This window comes from Lynx rufus, unplaced genomic scaffold (assembly GCF_022079265.1).
Source record: "Lynx rufus isolate CCGP_SWC_20201006 ecotype Redwood Valley unplaced genomic scaffold, mLynRuf1.p SCAF_9, whole genome shotgun sequence".
NCBI classification, from domain to species: Eukaryota; Metazoa; Chordata; class Mammalia; order Carnivora; family Felidae; genus Lynx; species Lynx rufus.
Window position 1 is genome coordinate 61,760,792 of NW_025814897.1, and position 24,462 is coordinate 61,785,253.

The 24,462-nt window shown below is 39.3% G+C and overlaps 3 protein-coding genes across 3 annotated transcripts; all 3 read right to left on the reverse strand.

The window, feature by feature from the left end:
• Positions 1–2,605: 2,605 nt before the first annotated feature.
• LOC124505951 (olfactory receptor 52Z1-like) lies at positions 2,606–3,583 on the reverse strand. The gene is given in 1 exon segment (XM_047071995.1): positions 2,606–3,583. A coding segment is annotated over 1 exon segment (972 nt). The 5' UTR covers positions 3,578–3,583.
• Positions 3,584–9,726: 6,143 nt separating this feature from the next.
• LOC124506296 (olfactory receptor 52A1-like) lies at positions 9,727–10,665 on the reverse strand. The gene has a single exon (XM_047072330.1). The coding sequence runs from the start codon at positions 10,663–10,665 to the stop codon at positions 9,727–9,729; it is 939 nt and encodes a 312-aa protein (XP_046928286.1).
• A 6,562-nt stretch (positions 10,666–17,227) lies between these two features.
• On the reverse strand, positions 17,228–18,166 carry LOC124506359 (olfactory receptor 52A1-like). Its single transcript, XM_047072408.1, has one exon. The coding sequence runs from the start codon at positions 18,164–18,166 to the stop codon at positions 17,228–17,230; it is 939 nt and encodes a 312-aa protein (XP_046928364.1).
• Positions 18,167–24,462: the final 6,296 nt, after the last annotated feature.

Here is a 24,462-nt window from a genome sequence, read left to right on the forward strand (position 1 = left end):
TTTCTCTAAGCCCCTCCAGGGCTCTCCGTTTCTATCGTGCATGGTATACTGTTTTTCTTACTCACTGTTACCCAGTGGGGGACTTTGTGGTCAAGAAGATGGTAGGATGGTAGGATACGGACCATCCCCTTCAAAATTTCCAGGGCAACCACTCAGTGATTGTGCTTCTAGTAGCTCAGCACACAGTGTACTCCTGACTCCTTCAGCATATACCAGTCCCTGAGCCCTCAACCTGAAAGCTTCTCTACAATTGAGGCTGACGACTCAATCATTGTTTATTCCTGTCATATTTCATACATTCTGGGTGGGAAATTGGTATCTTCTTAGTCCCTCACTGCCAAAAATCAAGCCTTAAAAAGCCTTCTTTTTTATTATTTTTTAATGTTTATCTATTTTTGAGAGAGAGAGAGAGACACACACACAGAGAAAGAGAGGGAGAGAGAGAGAGAGAGAGAGAGAGAGAGTTCGAGCGCCTGCGTGGGGAGGAGCAGTGAGAGAGAGACATGCAATCTGAAGCAGGCTCCAGGCTCCTAGCTGTCACCACAGAGCCCGACACAGGGCTCAAACCTCAAACCATGAGATCATGACCTGAGCCAAAGTCAGATGCTTCACCACCTGAGCCACCCAGGCACCCCTTAAAAAGTTTTCTCCTTGAAGGCTCACTTACACCACTCATTTAATCAAATATTTTGTTATCATTCTGTACTCTATTTCCTCTCTGACTCCCCTTCAATCCTTGGAGAATCTAATTCTGAACCAGAATCCTATTTGCTGCAACTTTTAACAACATTTTATGTGACTTCCGTATCTATGATGATGACCCATTCCAACCATTTTTCTATGAATTATTGTTAGCAGGGCTATGTTGAGTTTGGTGAGATCAGTTCTTTGATGTTTCTGTTCATAAAAGTTACCAACACCATCAAAATAAAATTTGCTTTTATTAAATTCCAAATACATCATATGACATATTTCATTTAATTGTCATGCCAGTAAAGAAGGTACTAAAATAATTCCATTTTATTGGTCAAGAACCAATAGTTACATAACAGGACAATTTTATACAGTTAGTGTGGGAATGGCAAACCAGGATTTTCTCATATCAAAGGGTTTATTCTAACTCTTAAAATAGATTTCCTTGCTCAAATTCAAGTGAATATAACATATATTTCAAACCAAAGTAGTTATCCAGGATTCCAAGGGTCAAGGCAACACGCTTTCATTTCCCACATTGATAGTTTTATATATATATATATATATATATATATATATATATATATATATATGTGATTTATATATGTGATATATATATGATGTATATTACATCATGTGTATATATACATCCTATATCATATATATATCATATATATATCATTAACATGCATGTCTATATATGCGTGTTTTTATAATGTATATATATTACATTGTACATATATTAATGTGTGTAGTGTATACAAACACACATCATATATACATAATAGAAAAACAAAGAAAAAAGGCTAACCCCAAAGAGGTTGCAAGTATTCAAGGTAATGCTTGAAAGTTCATTGTTTGTCTATCTTCAAGTGTATATAAGGTCGGATTGCACATTCTCAGAGCATGTGCTAAGGCCTGCTGAAGGAGAGGTTGTAAGAATACTATCTTGAATGAAGAAAATAAAGTACAATCTGGAGACAAGTTTCCATAAAATAATATTTGGTGTGAATAGAGCCTCTTTAAATACAATTATGTGTGAACATCCTATTTAGTCTTTCACTGCCTTTTTTTTGGACCTGGGTATGGTATTTTTCATCTGTTAGTCCCTCCCATGGTGAAGTCTGTTGACACCAGGATGCTTCATTAATGATTTGGGCCCAAAGTCTTCACTATGTAGGGAACAAAGTGTTAACTTTTAACTTGTCTATGTGGTCTCAGGTGGGTTGATTTCACTTATTATTTGTTTTCATTCAGTATCATCTGTTCATTCAATAAACCTATACGATGTGCCTTTTCTATACAGTAGACTTTCTATCAGTGATTCAGAAAATATCTCATTTTAGACTCGCATTTTAATTGCTGTAAAAGGTACAGATAGAAATAATTATTGCTTATTGTTTATTGTTTATTGTGGCTTCAAGCTCCTGGCCCAAGTATTTACTGACTGTGGTGGGAGTGTTTTATATTTCAGCAGAATTTCAACTGTCTCTACAAACACTCAATGACTCACTATTTTCCCTTCCCAGATCTACCCAAGACAATTCCATCTGGGTTTAACCCTAAAATATGTTTTTCTTAGTGTTATCTTGTGTATGCTTAAGAATAAGTTAAAATGCAAGATAATAGGATATCTAGGAGAATTGAGAATATCATTCATTTATTTTTCTCAACAATTTTAAGTGCTTTAGGGAGATACATTGGAAACTTTGGCATTTATTATCCTTTTAACTTTATTGAGAGTTATTTATGGATTCTCTTTATTCCCATTGCTCATTCAGTGTGTGTGTATGTGTGTGTGTGCATGTGTGTGTGTGTGTGTGTGTGTGTAACTGAGAGAGGGAGAGAGAGAGAGAGACAGAGGGAGAGAGAGAAAGTGGGAAGGTTATTCAGAAATAGCCAGCATTTAGCATTATTCTTCATTTTCACAATGTGTGCTGATGGGGGAGCAAAGCAAAATTATTCGGTCTTGAGTCTGTTTGGTCTTCACCCCATAAATGATGGGGTTTAGCATAGGGGGCACTACCACATAGAGGTTGGCTACCAGGATGTAGATGTGCTGAGGGATGGTTTTACCCCAAAAGCGATGGGCAAAAAAGGAAAAGAATGCTGGAGCCTAGAACATAAGTATGACACAGATGTGAGAACCACATGTGTTGAGGGCCTTGAATTGGGCAGACAAGGAAGATATCTGAAAAACTGTGCAAAGGATCATCGCATAGGACATAATGATGAACACAATGTCTAGTCTTGTAGACAGTAGGGCCACAGTCAGGCCATAAATGATGTTGACACTGATATTGTCACATGACAATCTGGCAATGCCCATGTGCTCACAGTAAGAATGGGGAATGATGTTTCTCCCACAATACATAAGTCGGTGTACCGGGAAGATGAATGGAAAACAGATGATAAAGCTCCTGACCACAGCTGTGATGCCAATTTTCCCAGTGGCTGAGGAGGTTAAGATTGTGGTATATCTCATTGGGTGACAGACGGCCACATAGCAGTCAAATGCCATGGCCAGGAGAATAGCAGAATCTACCGCAAAGAGGAAATGGATGAAGAACATCTGAGATACACAACTACCAAAGGATATATCCATGGAATGGAACCAGAAGATGGCCAGCATCCTGGAGGCTGTGGTTGTGGAGAGCAGGACATCTGATGAGGCCAGCATGGAAAGGAAGACATACATAGGCTCATGGAGACGGCGCTCAGTTACAATCAGGAAGATCAAGAAGATGTTGCCTATGACAGCTAACATGTACATAGAAAAGATAGGGATGGAGATCCAGGTATGAGAATCTTCCAGTCCTGAGATTCCAGTCAGGACATACCACATATCCTGGGGATGGGTGTGATGGTAAGAGAAAGGGGCCATCTATGGCAGTATATTCCAGACCTAGTACCTGGATTAAAGACCACAGGACTGACTGAGGATTGAGGAGCAGCACCACTTTAGGTTGAATGACGTCGGATTAGATTGTTTTGCAATATTTTCTTCTCTGTGAAAAGATAGTGAGATGTATTAATAAGCTTAAAACTGCACTCTGACTCCTTCCATAGAAGAATTAAGTCGTATCTTGGGGAAAAAATGCTTCACATTAATAAGTGCTTCACATGTGCCATAGCACTTTATAAATATCACCTTATTAAATCTTCACAATAGCCTGTTGAAAAGACCTTTACAATGATTGTCAACATGGATACTGTTGTTATTCCAACAGATGCAAAAATATTCCACAGACTTTCAGCTTCTTGTCCCAGGTCCCATTGGATTCAGGGTCAGACAGCATAGATTTGAAAGCTCTGATCGCAGCCACCACCCAATACTCCCTATAAAAATAAAACTAGACACAAAAACATGTCATCAAAGTGTTCACTCTCATATCCCTGAAGTATTATACTGCGTAAGGAAGAGGGAGGGAATTCGTTTTTACCAAAATACATTTTGGGCGATACAGTAAGTATGTCCTTCTCAACCTTGGTGGGCCTCTAGAATGATAATAAGGGCCATGATAGGCACTAAACATCTACAGGTGACTTCATTGATTCTTTTCAGCTAATCAACATATTTCTTAAAATTATACGATGAATATTAAAAATCTAAAGAATATGCAGCCTCAAACTGAGTTGGACTCTTAAATGGATGGATATGCCTGACAAGTTGTGAAGGAAAAATTCACTGTCCAATTTGGGTCCCTGCTTGAAAATTAGACAATATATTACTTCAAAATACCGCCAAGCAGGAAGTAACAGGGTTTCACATTAGGAAGTGGGGTCTCAGGCCTTCAATAAAAGGGAGGGAGGGTAATCTACTGGTTACTACTTTTCTGTAGTTGCAACAGAATGCATAAAAGCAAGGGATGTGTTGGGTGAAATGCCAGCGAGGAGATAGCCCATCTGAGTGGGATGTGTGTGTGAGGGGGCGTTTTCCTATGAATACATAGCTATAAGTGAGGGTATAAACATGGATACAAAGCAGGTGGATGACAAGTGGCTTCCATCATCCCCCAGTCCCCATTCTCAAATCAAAGGGGGCTGAATGTATTTGCTTAAGAGGAACATGGGCTTAAGAGATGTCTGCCTTTTTACCTCTTGATTGCATTGGAGTCAGTATCATTGTGCAGCATAGTTTTACCACCTTTACTTTCAGTTTTTATTAGGTGTTCAATATTCCAGTACTTCATATCATATGATTGAAATATTTGGAATCCATTTCTTTCTTTTTCTTTTTTTTTAACTGAAGTATAGTTGATATGCAATGTAGCATTAGTTTCAAGTGTACCACACTGTGATTCCACAAGTCTATATGTTATAGTATGTTATATACTTGCCGTGAGTGTCCCGTATGTCACCATGCAATTCTATTACAATCCCACTGAACAGATTCCCCATGCTTGCCATTTATTCCCGTGACTGAAAGCTTCTATCCCTCTCTCCCTTCCTCATGTTGCCCGTCCTCTGACCTGCAGCCTGTTTGGCAAGCATTAGTTTGTTCTCTATATTCATTTGGATGCCATTTTTTGAGTTAAAGTTTAGCGGACGTAATACTCAAAGGGTCACCCCATTAGGACTTTCCTTAAGTTGGTATATGATTCTTTCAAATTATGTAATAAAATGTTGAGATGCTTAAGTCTATTGATCTACTTTAGTTCCATAAACCAACTGTGTAGCCATTTAACATGAAGCTAAAGTTAATTGCTGAAAATTTATTTTCAATGGGATTACGGTGTTTTGGAGACAGAAAGAAAAGATTAATCTGTGAGTGAAGTGCAGTTATGGGGAGGGGATGTTTAGTGAGTGGGGCTTCATCAGGACATCTGAGATGAGGAAGAGGAGAGTCTAAATGATGGAAGAAAAAGAAACGGAGGTAGAAGAGACATAAGACAAATTTTACAGATTTCCTTCTAACTTTCCTGGTGATCTTTTGGGACACCAGTGAGTGATCTGTTTTATTGTATTCCTTTTTGTTGTGATATAGCATTATCACCAGAGAGAGCAAGCATGAACGGGGGAGGGCCAGAGAAAGAGGGAGAGAGGGAGAGAATCCCAAGCAGACTCTGCGCTATCAGCACGGAGCCTAATGTGGGGCTTGAACCCACTAAACGCAAGATCATGACCTGAGATGAAATCAAGAGTCGGCAGCTTAACCAACTCAGCCACCCAGACACCCCAACTTTAAATGATTCTTATATCATATGATCTATTTCTTGTCTATTTCTGTACTTTGTTTTCTTATTTTATTCCCATATCTACCAATTATTCATAGAGAGAATGACTTCAGATTGGAGCAATATAATGTAGTTTCTCTAGGACACACCAGTGTGTGAGTGTGTCTGTGTGTGTTGTGTGGGTGTTCATGCAGGGGAGACAGAGCATTTATCACCAGAAACATTTTTATTTTCATTTTTATTTTATTTGTATTTTTATTTTCTATTTTCAACAGAAGCTCTTCACTGAAAATGCTTCCTGTTTTTCAGGAATATTGATAACAGTTGTATACAGGAGAGTGAGGGGGTTCTTTCAGAGTAAGGCAGTTACTAGTTTTTTGTCAGTTTTAACTGACAGCCATTTCTGTCATGGTTTTTCCTCCCACAAAATCAACACTTGCTCAAGAGTGTTTTCCACGCAATTTCCATGCACTTTCCTGTTTCCATGCACTTTCAACTACTCCTATTAATTCCCTATTTGAGGAATGTCTTACTCAAAAGGACTCAGACCTGTTGTCACTACTTTCCATCACAGGGTGGACTCTCTTTTTTGGCATTTGTGTCGGGGTTTGTGGTATTTCCAGTGTTTTCCCTAACAGTAGGCTACTGTCCCCCAACCCTCTCTCCCTAGACAGTCTTTTGTGGTGTGATTGGGGACTGGCTCAGAAAGTAGGAGATTGTTTTTCTCCCTATACATGAAAATATGGGTTGGCTCTTCTTCTGCTCTTTATCGATTGAGGGAGGGCAAGGAACGTGTAAACATACTGAGATACAAGTGTCTACTGTTATCGTCAGGATCCCAGTAGCTTTCCTCAACATTTCACAGGGATTTTATGCTATCTTCTAGATCCTGTGTTACTGTGGAAATCGGCAAGGCCATCCTGGTTTCCAATCCTATAGGTATCAGCTGTTTGTTTACTAACTTATTCATTTCCCTTTTGAAGCTACTAGTGTGTCCTTTTTACTACTCCCATTTTATATAAAAACTTAATGATTGCCTGTCTGATTTTTAAACAATTGAGCCAATATTGATGCATTACTATTAACCAAAGCCCACAGTTTACATCAAGATTCACCTTCTCTGTTACAGTTCTGAGGTTCTGATAAGTACAGATCTATCCAAGAGTAGAACCTCTCTCTGGAACCTCTCCTCAGCTGAAATGGCATAAACAAAGAAGCAATTACCATTAATTCATATGAAAAATTGTTTTAGCATGTCCAGTCCCCCAAAATAATCTCTGTTAAGGTTTTCTGGCACCTTCAGACATGTCTTGCTAACAGATGCACAAAATTAATCTGGATAAAGCACAGATGCTCAGAGACACGGTTCAGAACTCTGGGGGGTTGATGCTGTGATGTTGAGTGTGGGTCCCCAGGAAGGCTGGCCTCCTCTCGCTCCCTCTGTAATGGCTCAATGCAAAACACACACTGAACGCTTGTTTTGCCTTTTTTGTAAAAGTGAAAATACTCTTCAGAGTTCTTTCAAGTGGTGACAACAGATTCTGAGGTAGGTCTTTCCGAAGAGCTAAGGGGCATAACGCGAACTTTCAAAAAGTGGGGGATACCTGTACATAATGTCGTATACCCTCCATCACAGTATCATACAGATCACTTTCACTACTCTACAATTCCCTGTGCTCCACCCATTCAACTCTCCCTCTCTCTTCCTACACTCCTGGCTACACTCATCTTTATGCTATTTCTAATTTGTATAGTTTTGCCTTTTCCAGAATGTCATATATTTGGAATCATGTACAGATGTAACCTTCTCTGGATGGCTTCTTTCACTCAAAACTGTGCGTTAAAGGCTCTTCCATGTCTTTTCATAGCTTGATAGCTCTCTTGAGTTTTAAATTTTTTTAATGTTTATTTGCTTTTGAGACAGAGAGAGACAGAGTGTGAGCAGGGGAGGGGTAGAGAGAAAGAGGGAGACATGGAATTCGAAGCAGGCTCCAGGCTCCGAGCTGTAGCTCTGAGCCCGACGTGGGGCTCGAACCCACAAATGGCAAGATCATGACCTAGGCCGAAGTCAGATGCTCAGCCCACTGAGCCTCTCGGGCACACCTAGCTCTCTCTTTTTTTTAATCAAATACTCACATTACATTTTAAAGAGGTGCCACGGTCTGTTTTTCCCTTCATCTTAGTTGCCTCCAATTTTTGGCAATTAAAAATAAACCTGCTATAAACATTTATGTGCGTGTCTTTGTGTAGACATAAGTTTTAACCCATTTGGTACCATATCTAGGAGTGCAAGGCCGACCACATGGTAAGACTATGTTTCGTTCGGTGAGAAATGCAAAACTCTCTGTCAGCGTGGCTGTACTATTTTGTATTTTCACCAGCAATGAACGAGAGTCCCTATTATTCTATATCCTCACCAGCATTTGGTTTTGTCAGTATTTCAGGTTTTACCCATTCTGACAGGTGTGTATGGTATCCCATTGTTTTACTTTGCAATTCCTTAATGACAAATGATATTGAGCATCTTAAAACATGCTTAATGCTATTTGTTATGTCTTTTTGGGGTGAAATATGTTTTCAGATTTTTGCCTACTTTTTAAGCGACTTGTTTATTTCCTTATTGTTGAGATTTAAAAGTTCTTTGTATATTTTGGATACAAGTGCTTTGTCAAACATGTATTTTGCAAATACTTTCTGCCACTGTAGCCATAGCCTTTTCATTTTCTTAACTTACTATGAAATTGTGTTCTTTTTTCCCTGGGTACATGGTGGATTCTCCCAATTTGGATTTGTGTCCTTTGGCTTATGGAATAGTCTTGTATAATTTTCTAATATGTTCCTAGTCTACTACAGTCCACCTATAATTTTATCTTCCCTGACTTTCTAGAACTCCAGTTTAGTGATATGTTGGTGTTCTTGGATTGGCCCTATATAGTTTTTCATCCCAGCCCCCATAGTTAACACTTGTCCTTCTGTTCTACTTTCTTATATCTAACTTCTGAGAATTTCATTGTTTTTTCTTTTATTTCTCATATGGCTGTTTAATTTACAAATTATCTTTCTGTACTCTAATTATTTCTTTTAGTAGTATTCCGTTGTATTTTTTGAAAAAAAATGAGGTTTATTTATTTTTGAGAGACAGAGAAAGACAGAGCACAAGCAGGGAAGGAGCACAGAGAGGGAGACGCAGAATTCAAGCAGGCTCCAGGCTCTGAGCTGTAGCACAGAGCCCTACAGGTGGCTCAAACCCATAAATTGAGAGATGACCTGAGACTTAGTTGAAGGCTTAACTGACTAGGCCACCCAAGTGCCCCTTAGATATTTTTATCTCATTACATCCTTAAAGATTTGGCTTCTATGTACATGTTTGCTTTTTGTTTGTTTCTTAGCGCAATATGCTTAAAATAAACCTTCTCAAAAAAAACCTGTCTAGGTGACAAAAAGTTCAACCCACATGAACACCTTGTTTTCTTTGAGTACCTGCACATTCTAAAACAAAGAGGTTGGCTGCATTTGATTTCAGTGATAGATGCATATTTATGAATCCTTCTGGAGAAGAATCCATAGGGAAGAAACTCAACCAGGAAATAAAAAATAAAAGAGGAAAGGAAACAATATATTTTCACTATTTTAATCTTTATGTTTATTCCTTTTATTAGGTGGTAGCATCCCCAAACCGACCAAATAATAGTTGTCATGGGGTATAATGATGTGAAAACCATAAAATGCAGACAAATTACACAAAACAAATATACAAAACTGAAGCATTGCAGATAATGTGGCTTTTTAAATGTTATATTTAATTTTGAGAGATTGTTACTAATGCGGAGGTTGAAGGAGTTAATCACAGTGAATTTTATGAATAGAGCATCTTTACCAGGTGAACGCGGATCTGCTTGGTCTTGGCACCGTAGACAAGTGGATTGAGAAATGGGGGGACCAGCAAGTAGAGGCTAGAAAAGAGGATATGGATATAAGGGGGAACATGAGCACCAAACCTATGTGTGAAGAAGGAGAAGAAGGCAAAGAGGTAGAACGGGAGGAAGACGCATATGTGAGCGATGCACGTATTGAATGCTTTCAACCGAGCCTCCTTCTGGGGCAAACGAAAAACTGTGGAAAAGATCTGTGCATAAGACAAAGTGATGAATGTGAGGTCCAACACTGCAACGGTGAATGCCACAAACAAGCCATAGATTTTGTTGACCCGCACATCTGATGCAGCCAGTTTCACAATGGCCATATGCTCACAGTAAGAGTGGGAGATGATGGTTGTATGGTAAAACTGAAACCGGAACTTTATCAGGATTAGGCACGGGGCTACTAGGAAAGCGGCCCTGAGTGTTACCACTGCCCCTATCTGGGTGACTAGGCGGTGCGTGACGATGGCAGCATGTCTTAGTGGATAACAGATGGCCACATAACGGTCCACAGCCATGGCCAACAGAAGGCCTGACTCTATGCACTGAAATGTGTGGATGAGCCACATTTGAAGCAAACAGGAATCAAAATAAATGTCTGGCACACGAAACCAGAAAATTCCAAGCATCTTGGGCATAATGGTGGTAGCAAGCGCAATATCTGTGACTCCCAGCATGCCTACGAAAATGTACATGGGCTCATGGAGGCTGCGCTCTGACCTGATGATGATCAGAAGCATGGAGTTTCCAATGATGGCAATGAGATACATGACACAGAATGGAATCCCAATCCAGCACTGCACAGTCTCTAGGCCTGGGATCCCTATTAGCGTCAACACAGAAGGCATGAAGACTGTGATGTTGGAAGTGGACATAATGTCTTTGGGCTTCCAGAAGCAAATGAAAGAAGCTTCTCAGTCAGTGGCACCCTTCTCCTCTACTCTTGTTTGTATAAAGTCATCATAGTGGGTCTCTGATTTTGTCAGAACTCTAAGGTCATATCATCCTTCTTATTTATATTATGGAAGGAAAATGATCCGCCGATACACATTGTGTTTTCAGAACGGACATCCACGAGTAGTGTAGCACAATGAGAAGTTACATAGAAGGCAAGTCAATTGCATCACAACCAGCCAGATCATGTGGGTAACAGAGTAACTGCTGATCTCTCTGTTATGTTCCTCTGCACCTGGGGTTACAATAATTATACCTGTTAAACTTGCTTGGAAATGACATTTCAAGCAGAGTTTGATGAATCTCCATATTCCACATTCTAACAACCTGATAATATTCTGTTATTTTCCATTGTGTCTAGGTCTGGAACTGACACTTTGGATCAACAAATCTGACTCTGACCAGTACATTAGTAGATAAATCTCCATAAGTTTATATTTTAAAGGTGTTTTTTTTTTAATTTTATTTTTTCAACGTTTATTTATTTTTGGGACAGAGAGAGACAGAGCATGAACGGGGGAGGGGCAGAGAGAGAGGGAGACACAGAATCGGAAACGGGCTCCAGGCTCTGAGCTGTCAGCCCAGAGCCCGACGCGGGGCTCGAACTCACGGACCATGAGATCGTGACCTGGCTGAAGTCGGACGCTTAACCGACTGCGCCACCCAGGCGTCCCTAAAGGTGTTTTTTTTAATAGAGAGAGACAGAGATCACAGGAGGGGCAAAGAGAAGGAAGAGAGAGAGTATCCCAAACAGACTCCATACCATCAGCACACAGCCTGACATGAGGTTTGAACTCACCAACCCAAAGATCTTGACCTGACCTGAAATCAAGAATGGCACACTCAACTGAGACACCCAGGAGCCTCTTTTTCTGTTTATTTCTTGATTTTTTTTAAGTGAAAAAACTCCCTATGAAAGAGAACAGAGAAACTGGTGACACCCAGGAGCACAATATATTCATCTATCTATATCATTTGTATCTACGCAAGACTGGATGTCTCTCTTTTCCTTGTTTGTTTTTTTTTTTTTTTCCATTAACAATTTCACTTTTTAAATTTAATCCATGTTAGTTAACATGTAGTGTAAGAAGGGTTTCAGGAGTAGAATTTAGTGATTTGTCATTAAATATAATACCCAGTGCTCATCCCAACAAGTGCCCTCCTTAATGCCCATCACCCATTTAACCCATCCCCCACCCACCACCCTTACAGTAAACCTCAGAGTATTCATTACACCCAGGAGGCTCTTATGGTTTGTCCTCTTCCGTTTTTATCTTATTTTTTCTTCCCTTCCCCAGAAGTCCTTTCAAAAGAAAGTAATGGAAGCGCTTTGAATAATCATCCAAGCCCATGCACTTTTGGTGAGTCTGGGTGAAAATTTCATGCCATTTTTACATGCCTCAAAAAACTCTATTTTATTTTGCCCACATACTAACAATTGAATTCCTGAAAATTAGTGGTGTGCTGAAAATCACTGACATTTTGGAATACCCATTTCTGAATACCTAGATGGAAGGAATCTCTAGAAAACATGGAAACTCAGAGGCAACAATGTATAGAGACAAGGGGACTCAATCTTGCTGACAACAGAGTGTGGGAAAATGGGTCCATGGGTAATTCATGGACTAGAGGCTAGGTTCTTGGGCTTAAACTGCTCACAGCTGCCAGTAACATGAGATTTGGCCAATGTAAGCTCATTAATTCTTAATGAAATATATATCACTTGAACATTTGAATTTTTCATGAGCTCAGGCATGAGAAAAGAGTCAAAAATAAAGGGGTGAAAAGACACGTTTCCCAACAGGAGTCCAATATGGAAGTAGGAATGGAAGACACGGAGCAGACTTGGGATATCAGAAATGATGGAGGAGAGGGCTCAACTAACGAACATTTAATCACCTCGATTCATGATGACTGACTTTTCTGAAAACTGGGCTCTTAGTCTAGTTCAGATACATTTGTATCTGAAAAGATCATTGCTTTTTAAAAATCACCTATCTTAAATTAGAAAGCCTCAGGCTACATTAGAGAGTTTCTATTTGGTGAAAACAGGATTCAGTTGTTTCATTCTTTCCTAGTTGGTCGAACATTGTTGCTTCCTGTCAGCAAGCCGATGATCATTTAATCATATATTTATTGTCACTAAAAATGCCAGTAATGCAGGAAGAGCTGTGGTCTATGTGGCTAAACCTCAAGTGAAGGAACCCACTCAACAGGTCCATTCTAGAAGCAAGTCTGTATCAGCTGATGCATATTTAGAATAGACCAGTTAGTTAGTCAACTAAAACATGATTTCCAAAGCTTTGCTCCCCAATGCTTAATCCTAGAGATTCCTCGATCATGGATTCTTTCATTCACTTCTTTCTAGAGTTAATCAGAATTAGAAGAGAAATCCTTCAGTACCATTCACATTGTGTGGCATATTTAACAGTAAGGAGCTGATGTGGCAGCATTACCTGACAGGTACAGGTGGTGGGAAGGCAGGTGGGAGAGGACCTAAGTGAGTACAGGGCAGGGGGGATGGAGTGGTTATCACTGGAAAAACTGGTAGTGAAACATTATTGGGTGAACTTGGGGAAAGGGACTTCATTCTTTGTTATTGGGGGCCAGTTGTGTTTTTACAAGACTCCTGAAAACCATGGTCTGTCTTCGTAACACTATCACTCATCACTCACCTGTCATTCACTCTTTTTCCCCCTGAGACTCTCATCTCATTCACTTCTGCTTATGCTGGCAGCGTCTCTGTCTTCTCTCTGCACCCTCTAGAACAGCCCGCTGTAAATATCATGAACTCTTATCCATTTGCTGCTCGGCCATCTGCCAAACTGTGCACATCTCTGGAATAGACTTTCCTCTCTTCTTCTGTCCCTGCAAAACAGACTTGCACGCTCTTTTGTAAATGTGTCTGAGCTCATGTTGGTGGGATCACACTCCAACAAAACTCACAGGAAGGTCTATATTTGCTAGACACAGCATAACTTTATTAAGCTTGAATTGGCAAGTATAACGTTCCCCAGTGTACATGGAGAGGGAGGAGATCTGAATAGAGATTTCCTAGCCACTAACCCAAGGCCCCAGGGACCCAACAGCTCATTATGAAGCCCTCTTTTGTCCATCCACATCTAATGTCTCTGAAGCCATTTCTGCAACTTTCAGAATCCCCTTGGTCTCTTCATTCCTTTTTCCCCACCGGGGAGATGTAGAGAAATTAATATATACAATCTGTATTTTTTGACATTCCTTACAAAATAAAAAGTTTTCTGTAAAAATTAAGTAATTAAATTTACTTTTGTCAATTTCTTTCTGCTGTCCTCATTTGGAAAAAGATCGAAAGGACACTTAAATGTACTTAAATGTATGTTCCTGTGCCAATGAGTTACGTATAAATAAGTATTCTGTGACCCTTCTTTCGCTGAGACACTTCTGGACACAAAATCTGTATCCTCAATGGCTCTCTATCACACATTTAACACTCATTCTCTTGTAGTATCATTCTTTAGATCTTTATTTTATTGAAGCTTTGTAAATTGAGTAGTATTCTCACAATGACCAGTTATGATGGACATTTCCACTTTCCGCTGCTTAGTAGACTTTCATTACAGAAAACTACACATCTGACTACTATCATTATTGTCATTGTCAATTATACATGATAAATAATTATACATAATTTCATCTAAATGTTTTTGGAAATATGCTTTGTCGCTTTTTATATAAATACTTACAAAATACTCTTTAATTGTTTCTTTGCAGACGATGACCCAAACTGTTTATTTGCATAAATGTTTGCTGAACTCTGACTAGAACATTAAAATTGCCTGCGATGTTTTTTTTTCTTTTATTCCAAAGAAATTGTTATTAAAGCACCACAACCCGTATTGGTAATCCAAGCAAACCCTATCTCATAAATACTGACATTTATTTTTTTTTTCATATGTAATTTACTGTCAAGTTAGTTTCCATGCAACACCCAATGCTCATCCCTTCAGGTACCCTCCTCAATGCCTATCACCCACCCTCCCCTCCCTCCCACCTCCCATCAACCCTCAGTTCATTCTCAGTTTTTAAGAGTCTCTTATGCTTTGGCTCCCTCCCTCTGTAACTTTTTTTCCTTCCCCTCCCCCATGGTCTTCTGGTAAGTTTCTCCAGATCCACATAAGACTGAAAACATATGGTATCTGTCTTTCTCTGTGTGACTTATTTTACTTAGCTTAACACTCTCCAGTTCCATCCATGTTGCTACAAAAGGCCATATTTCATTCTTTCTCACTGCCAACTAGAATTCCATTGTGTACATAAACCACAATTCCTTATCCATTCTTTAGTTGATGAACATTTAGGCTCTTTCCATAATAAATACTGACATTTAAAACAGCCTCAAAAGATGCTTCAGGATAGCCTCTAGATTTACAAAGTGATCAAATTCAGTATTCATTGATAAAGCCCAGTCTATAAAACAAGCCAGAGTATCTACATCCATGTGACATGCAGTCTAATAAATTCTTACGTATACATTGATTTAAGTGTCACAAATCAAAGTATGGACGTCTGCACACATGTGAATTTTTCCATACTCTTTTTAAAAATGACCCATGAGCTCAGGTTTTCAGGAACGTCCCACAAGCCTTAAGTTCTGAAGTCATTAATTTGGACAGAACACTTTATGTGTTCATTAGCACAATAACCTTGAGTGATTTAAAAGCATGATGTTTTAAGTCCACTGAGAAGATACCCTGCTGTATGTCAAATAGATACACACATTCACACACATGCGCATTTTTGGAGTGAAAACTGGCCAGTGACATATGATAGCTTTCAGAATAAAGTTCACCCATTTTGTATAGTGTCCATAACCATTCTTGACATTTGTAGTTTTCTTGTCTCTACAAGTTGTGCATTACATTGAGAAAAACTGTGCCATTTCTTGATTCTCTATTTAAGCTCCAAGACCATCTACCTGGCATGGTATGTCCTTACCTACCAGCAATTCATCTGTCATTCCTTAAGACTCGCTACAGGGAAAAACTAATACCACATGATTTCAAGCATATGTGGAATTTAAGAAACAAAACAAACAAGCAAAGGGAAAAAATAAGAGACAGAAAGAAATCAAAAAAGGACATTTAACTGGAGAGAACACATTGATGGTTACCAGCAGGGAGGTGGGTGGAGGGATGGGTTATATTGGTGATGGGGATTAAGAAGTCCACTTGTCATGTTGAGCACAAGGTGTTGTATGGAAGTATGGAATCACTATATTGCACATCTGAAACTAATATAACACTGTGTGTTACCTAACTGGAATTAACAAAAAATTTAAAAGAGGAATCAGACTTTGTAATTAAAACAAAAGAAAAGAAGAAAATACTACAGATGCTGCTTTCCTTTGGATTTCAATGCTTCACTCTCTTGGCTAACCCTACATTCCAGAGGTACCTCTATTACTTCTATCATTTTCGTCTCCCTCTCTCTCTCTTTCTCCCAGTGATATTAAGCTATGATGGCTATAAACCCAAGAAACATAAACACTGTCAAATTTGTCATTTTGCTTCTATTCTTGAGTATAGCATTTATAATATTGTAGGGTTTTGATAACACTTGAGGAATTAATAAAGACATAAATGGTGAGTGTGCATAAAAAGCACTGAATTGTAAAATAGAATGATGGATTGTTCATAATGTTTATACCTTAATGCCCTGAATGACACCGGAAATGTTGAAATTTGAAGACTATGTGTCATTAGATTGTATACAGTTTTTTGTTTCTTTTAGGTTTTTTCTTTGAATGAGAACAAAATGCTTCCTCTCATTAATTTTATTTCTTAAGTTTATTTATTTATTTTAATAGAGGGAAAGAAAGTGCACAAGTTGGCAGGGGCAGAGAGAGAGAAGGTGAGAGAGAATCTCAAGCTGGCTTCGTGCTCTCAGCAAAGAACCTAGTGCAGGGCTTGAACTCATGAACCAGGAGATCATGACCAGAGCCGAAGTTGGACACTTAATCAACAGAGCCATCCAGGAATCCCTCCTCTCATTTACTTTAAAGATGATGAGGATGATCCAGAAAAAAATAGATTCAACAACGTGATTTCATCAAGTACCTGGACAATCCAAGACAATGAGTCTTGGGTGCTTGGAAATTCATTGAGAAATAGATATTTATGGATCGTTGTGGAGAAGAATACTTAAAGGAGAAAATTCAATCAGGAACTGCAAAATAAGAAAAAAGAAAGGGAATTGGTACATATTCACTATTGATGTTTCTACCACTCCCATTCTCATTACCTAGTAGGATCTAAATCGCACTGACTGATAGGTGTCATGGGCTGTGATGTGAAAACTGCCTAAAATGCAGCAAATTTCACAAAACAATTAAGGAGACAAGTCAAGCATCATGAATCATATGCATTTTTCTGTTTTATTCTGTTTTGAGAGATTGTTACTTTGCATAAAGGAGAAGGTTGAAGACGTTAATCACAGTGCATTTTATGAATACAACATCTTTACCAGGTGAATCCGGATCTGCGTGGTCTTGGCACTGTACACAAGTGGATTGAGAAACGGGGGGACCAGCAAGTAGAGGCTAGAAAAGAGGATATGGATATAAGGGGGAACATGAGCACCAAACCTATGTGTGAAGAAGGAGAAGAAGGCAAGGAGGTAGAACTGGAGGAAGACACAGATGTGAGCAATGCACGTATTGAATTCTTTCAAATGAGCCTCCTTCTGGGGCAAACGAAAAACTGTGAAAAAGATCTGTGCATAAGACAAAGTGATGAATGTGAGGTGGAACCCTGCAACTATAAATGCCACAAACAAACCATAAAATTCATTGACTCGTGCATTTTCTGCAGCTAGTTTCACAATGGCCATATGCTCACAGTAGCAGTGGGAGATGATGGTTGTATGGTAACACTGAAACCGGCATTTTATCAGTACTAAAGATGGGGCTACAAGAAGGGCAGTCCTGAGTGTTACCACAGCTGCTATTTGGGTGACTGGGCGGTGGGTGAAGATGGCAGCATGTCTTAGTGGATAACAGATGGCCACATAACGGTCCAGAGCCATGGCCAACAGGATGCCTGACTCTATACCCTGAAATGTGTGGATGAGCCCCATTTGAAGCAAGCAAGAATCAAAATAAATCTCTGGTACATGAAACCAGAAGATTCCAAGTATCTTGGGCACAATCCTCGTGCCAAGTAAAGTATCTGTGGCTCCCAGCATGCCTACGAAAATGTACATGGGCTCATGGAGGCTGCGCTCTGACCTGATGGTGATCAGAAGCAAGGAGTTTCCAATCATAGCAATGAGACACATGACACAGAATGGAATCCCAATCCAGCACTGCACAGTCTCTAGGCCTGGGATCCCTATCAGCGTCAACACAGAAGGCCTGACGACTGTGATGTTGGAAACGGACATAATGTCCTCCGGCCTCCAGATGAAAATGAAAGAAGGTTCTCAGTCAGTGGCACTTTTCTCTTCTACTCCTGTTTTAATTCAAAGTCATCATAGTGAGTCTCTGTGATATTGGCAGAACTCTAAGATCATCTCATCCGTCTCGTTTATATTATCAAAGGGAAAAGACAGATTCATACATACACACCACATTTCAGATGACCTTAGTGTTCTATTTCTTTCCCCCAAACCCTCTGAGTCAGAAACTGTCAGTTTGGACAATCACATAATCAGACTCTAACCAGTATTTTGGTTTAAAAGGCTTCCTATGAAAGAGAAGTGAGATAGAAATAGCTTCACCCAGGAACATAACATATTTAGATACCTGTATCTGTATATTATGTGTTTATGTAGGACTGGATGTCCTTTTAAAAAAATGTGAAATAGAGCTTGAGAAAAGATGATCAAATCCATGTAATTTTACAATCTAAATCAAAGTTCCATGCTGATTTACATTATAAGTAAAACTTTATTTTATTTTGCCTATGTAAGTAATAGAAGAAATCTTTGAAATGAGTTGGACACTTAAAATAATGGAAATTCTGAAATACATGCTTCGGAATGACTAGAAGGGAGGAATCTCTAGAAGGCAAAGAAATCTAGAGAAACAAGGCATAGGCAAGAGGACTCATTCCTACTGACTAGGGGATATAGGTGAACGGGTAACTTAGCCAGAATAAAGGTTAGTTTCTGGGGTTGAAAGTGCTCAGGGTTACCATCACCAAAAGATCGGCAAGTTTAGGCTCATTGATTCCTAATAATATGCAGACCATTTGATTGCTTCACTCATATTGTGAGCTCAAGCCTAAAGGGGTGAAAAGGCAGTCTCCTTAAGAGGAGTCCAAGATAGAAGTAGAAATGGAAGACAGAAGGCAGACCTTGGGGTTCCAGAAATGATGCAGGAGAGAGAGCGCTGTAGAGCAACTAAGGAAACTTTAGTTGCTTCAATTCCCTGATGACTGAATTTCCTCAAAACTTGGGTTCTTAGTGCCTGTATGAAAGTTCTTTTCTTATAAAGATCATTGCTTTTAAGAATTGCATATCTAAAATCATGAAATTCTCAAGTTGTACAATAGAAAAATATCTGCTAGGTGCATGGGTGGCTCAGTCAGTTAAGTATCCCATTCTGTGTTGTTGTTTTTAATGTTTATTTATTTTGAGAGAGAGAATGCTAGCAGGGGAGCGGGGATGGGTGGGGGGAAGATCCACTCACAGCAGAGAGCTCCATGCAGGGCTCCAGTTCATGAGCTGTGAGGTCATGACCTTGGCCACGGTCTGAGGCTTAAGGGACTGCAATTGTGCCACTCAGGTGCCCCACACTTCCAACTTTTCATCTTGGCTCAGGTCATGATCACATGGTTAATGAGATTGAGCTCCATGTCAGGCTCTGCATTCTCTCTCCTTCTCTCTCTGCTCCTTCCCATGCTCCTCTCTAAACAAACAAACAACCATTTATGAAAAAAAATATTTGCTATCCTGTGTTTTTCACTCCTAGTGTCTCTAACACTGTTGCATTATGTCAGCAAGCTCATGATCATCTAAACATATACTGAATGTTAGGGCCCCCAGGGTGGCTCAGCAGGTAAAGCAACTGACTTTGGGTTCAGGTCACGATCTTGTGGTTCATGAGTTCAAGCCCTGTGTTGGGCTCTGTGCTGAAACCTTGGAGCCTGGAGACTGTTTTGAACTCTCTCTTTCTCTCTCTCTCTCTCTCTCTCTCTGTCTCTCTGCCCCACCCCTGCTCATGCTCTATATCTCTCTCTCTATCATACATAAAGTAAACATTAAAAAAAAAATTAGGGGCTCCTGTGTGGCTCAGTCGGTTGAGCGTCCGACTTCAGCTCAGGTCATGATCTCACAGCTCTTGAGTTCAAACCCGTGTCGGGCTCTGTGCTGACAGCTTGGAGCCTGGAGCCTGCCTCCGATTCTGTCTCCCCCTCTCTCTGCCCTTAATCTACTCACATTCTGTCTCTGTGTCTCTCAAAGCTAAATATTAAAAAAATTATTTTTAAAAATTTAAACATATACTGAATGTCATCAAATATACCAGTAATTCAGCAATAGCTGTGGTTTGTGTTGCTAAACCTCTAGTGAAGAATCATATTCAGGGAGACCACTTATGAAGACAGGCTGTATCACCTGACATGTATTTATGATAGACTAGTCAGTCAGCAAAGTCCTTCATTTCCAAAGCATAGAAATCCTTTAGAAATGATCACCTTGTCTGACCTATTCAAGAGTTAGGAGCTGACATAGGAGCATTACCTGACAGGTGCAGATGGTGGGAAGGCAGGTGGGAGAGGATCTGCATGAGTACAGGGCAGGGGGGATGGAGTGGTTACCAGTGGAAAAGCTGGAAATGAAACATTATGGGGTGAATTTGGCCAGAGTGAGACTTCCTTGTCCTTTCCTGTTGGGAGCCAGTTCTGCTCTTACCAGACACTTGAAGACCAAGGTCACTCTTGATAATACAATCACTCAGCACTCACTTGTCATCCACTCTTTCTCCTCCTGAGATTCTCATCTCATTCACTTCCATCTCGTGCTGGCCATGCCTCTTCTTTCTATCTGCACCCTCTATAACAGCCCTCTTCAATGTCATGAACTCTGAGCCATTTGCTGCTGGGCTATCTGCCAATATGCGGGAGGTATCTCTGGGAGAGCCTTTCTTGGTTTCCTTCTGTTGCTGCAGAACAGACATGCTCCCTGTTCTGTCAGTTTATCTGAGATCGTGTTGGTGGGTTCATCTCCACGAAAACTCCCAGCAAGGTTTGTATCATGCTGAGGCAGCAGCATAAATTTATTGAACTCAAACTGTAGAGGAAAGCCCCTGACCACCACTTGTAATGTTCCCCAGTGAATGTGAGAAGGACCCGGTCTGAACACGGACTGAGAGATTTCCTAGCCAGTAGCCCAAGCCACAGGAGGCCCAGCAGCTCATAATTAAGCCCCCTTGGGTCCAATCACATCTCATGTCTCTGAAATCATTTCTAAAACTTGCAGAATCTCCTTGCTCTCCTCTTTTCGCTTTCCCACGGGGTAAATGCAGAGAAATTAAAGTACACATGTTGTATTTTTTAAGAGTTCAGTTCCTTTCCTGCTGTCCTCCTTTGGAAAAAGATCTAAAGCACCTTTAAATGTAGGCATGTTTCTATGCCATGAATTCTATAAGTATCCTTTTGACCCATCTTTCCCTTAGGCACTTCTGGAAAGAAAAATCTGTATCCACCAGGGCTTTCTATCACATATTTCCCTCTACTTCTCTTGCAGTCTCCTTCCTCAGATTTTTATTTTATTGAAGCTATTTTTGTAAATTCAGTAATTTTCTCAGGATGACGAGTTATGATGGACATTTCTAAGTCCTTCCATACTGAGCCTTGAATCAGTTGTTGCACATTGGACTGAACTTTTCTCCATCCCTCCTCTTCATAGATTTCTTCCACTTTTCTTGCACTCTTCCTTAGGATTGCAGGTGTTTTATGCCTCATAGATGTGAAGGAATCATGCTATTCTGAACTTGATGCAAATAAAAGAAGATATGATATATGCTTTCAAATTTTTAGAAATGTGGGGAGAAGAATTAGCATATCTTTAATCATGAGAACAAATGATGAGTTCTAAAAAAAAAACTTATATACATTGTACCTTTCTCCTTGACATGATTTACCTGATTTCCAGAACTTTCTTGTACGTTGCTAACCTTAAGAGGTATTTGACGTAATGTTGAGATGCTGGCAAGTTTAGGAAGAATACCTTCAGTATGATGGAGGAAGACATTCATAATGGATTGCAGGGAGAATAAGAGGTAGAGGTCAAAGGGCAAGGGGGCCTTGCATGCTCTTTCCACAATTCCGTCTGTAAAGGAGACTGATACCATGGCATTGAGTCACGTTGAATGCAATTGATTCAGAGGTCAGACTGTCACATGTGGCTAACAATAGCTCATTGTTAAGTCACCGAAAAACTTAGACTATTTTATACTTTCGTTTCCTTTTTCTTCCTCTCTTCTACTGACTTTACTTGGATAGATTTACTTTCCTTTTTCCTAAAATTGTGAGGGTTGTGGGTGATAGGCTAATGGATCATTTTAAAGGTTCATCATTTGCAAACGGAATTTGCAAATTATATATCTAATACGGGATTAATGCCCAGAATATACAAAAAACTCAAACAACTCAAAACCAAAAAGATAAACAACCAAATTTAAAAATAGGCAAAGGAATTAAATAATTAATCCTCTAAAGAAAATATACAAATAAAATAAATAAATAAACGCTATGGAGCCTGCTTTGGATTCTGTGTCTCCTTCTCTCTCTGCCTAACCCCCGCTTGTGCTCTGTCTCTCAAAAATAAATAAGGAAATGTAAAACACCATTAAAAAATTGAAACACTAACAAGTTTTGACAAAATAGGGAAAATTGGAACCATCATACATTGCCAGAGGAAATGAAAAATGGTGCACATTCTGTGGAAAACAGTTTGGCAGTTTCTTAAAAACTCAGGCACAGAATTACCTGTAATGCAGTAATTCCACTCCTGAGTATGTACCCCCCAAATAAAAACAGGTATTCAAAGACATACCTGTACATGGATGTTCATTGCAGCATTATTTACAGTAGGCAAATGGTGGAAGCAACCGAACTGCACATCCATAGATGAATGTAAAAAACGATGTACACACACACACACACACATATACATATACATATATATATAAAGGGAACATTATGCATCAGTATAAAGAAATGAAGGATGCTACATTCATAAAGGATGAAACATGCTAAAACATGGATGACCTTTGCAAATCTTATGTTCAGTGAAATAAGCCAGACACAAAACATAAATATTATATGATTCCACCTCTACAAGTAAACAAATTCATAGAAATATAAAGTGGGTTATAGGTTAACAGGGGAGTGGGGAATTATTGCTTCAGAGACATAGGGTTTCTGTTTTGGGTGATGAAAGCTTTTGCAACTGGTGGCAAATGGAACACAACATTGCAAATATGATTAATTGCTCTGAATCATACACTTAAAAATCATTGTTATCACAAACTTTATGGAACAGATATTTTGCCACAAAAAAAATTGAAAAAATGTCAGCATGCAAACGATAAAATATATTAGTATTTATTGGGATTATGGGGAATTTGTAGATCATTGTGGATGCCATATTATCATTACAATGGATAATATGCAATAAACATTTCCTACATGTATTTCAGACACATGTACAGTTTTGTTTACCATTTTAAATGATGTCATTTTCCACTTCATTTTTCTAATCATTCTAGCTACAATAAAACACTAATGTCTTCTCCCCCACCCCTGCCACAGGTTTACTGAAGTATAATTGACAATCAGAAATTGCTTATAACAGATGTGTGTAACTGATGACCCAGTATATGTATACATTATGAAATACTCACTAAAACGAAACCAATCAACATATCCATCACTTCACACCTGTACCATTTTCCTATGTTTTTTTTTGTCTTTTGTGATGAGACTACCCAAGGTCTACCCCTCAACAAATTTCAAGCACAAAATCCAGGATAAGTAAATATGGATTAGTATGCCATTCTTGTGGAACTCTGTTGGCTTTACAAAGACTAGGAAAATAATTAAATACAGAAATAAGGAAAAATAAATTAAGACACAAAACCTAGGATTTGTCTTCTTCTTTCCCCACTTCTTATACTTCTTTAATTATATTAACTAAAACCCCTATTATAACATGATATTCTGCAACAGTTTTGACATGGCAAACTAGTATCTTTAGCCTCTTCCCACTTTTGGATACATTTTCCTAATACCCTATGCTTCATGTCACAGCGTTTCACCATGTCTGAGACCACTTAGGACAGAGCAGAAACCATCGGGAGAAAGATTTGTTCTGACTCCATAGTATCTCTATATCTGCTACTGCTCAGCTACCCAGATAATATATTCTTTAACTCGCTGGGTCTCAGAGTCTGATATTAAATGATCCGGCATCTTCCTCTCATGAAACACGGTTCTCACTTTAGCAATCTCTTAGTGCTTTTATTTCTTCTAGTTCTCCTTCTTTTTTAATTGTACCTGGAAAAGTAGGTCAGTTTTCTCTAAGCCCCTCCGGGGCTCTCCGTTTCTATCGTGCATGGTATACCGTTTTTCTTACTCACTGTTACCCAGTGGGGGACTCTGTGGTCAAGAAGATGGTAGGATGGTAGGATACGGACCATCCCCTTCAAAATTTCCAGGGCAACGACTCAGTGA

What these genes read in the sequence shown, in the direction of transcription:
- LOC124506359 (XM_047072408.1), bottom strand. Translation starts at nt 18,166, where the DNA reads ATGTCCGTTTCCAACATCACAGTCGTCAGGCCTTCTGTGTTGACGCTG.
- LOC124506296 (XM_047072330.1), bottom strand. Translation starts at nt 10,665, where the DNA reads ATGTCCACTTCCAACATCACAGTCTTCATGCCTTCTGTGTTGACGCTA.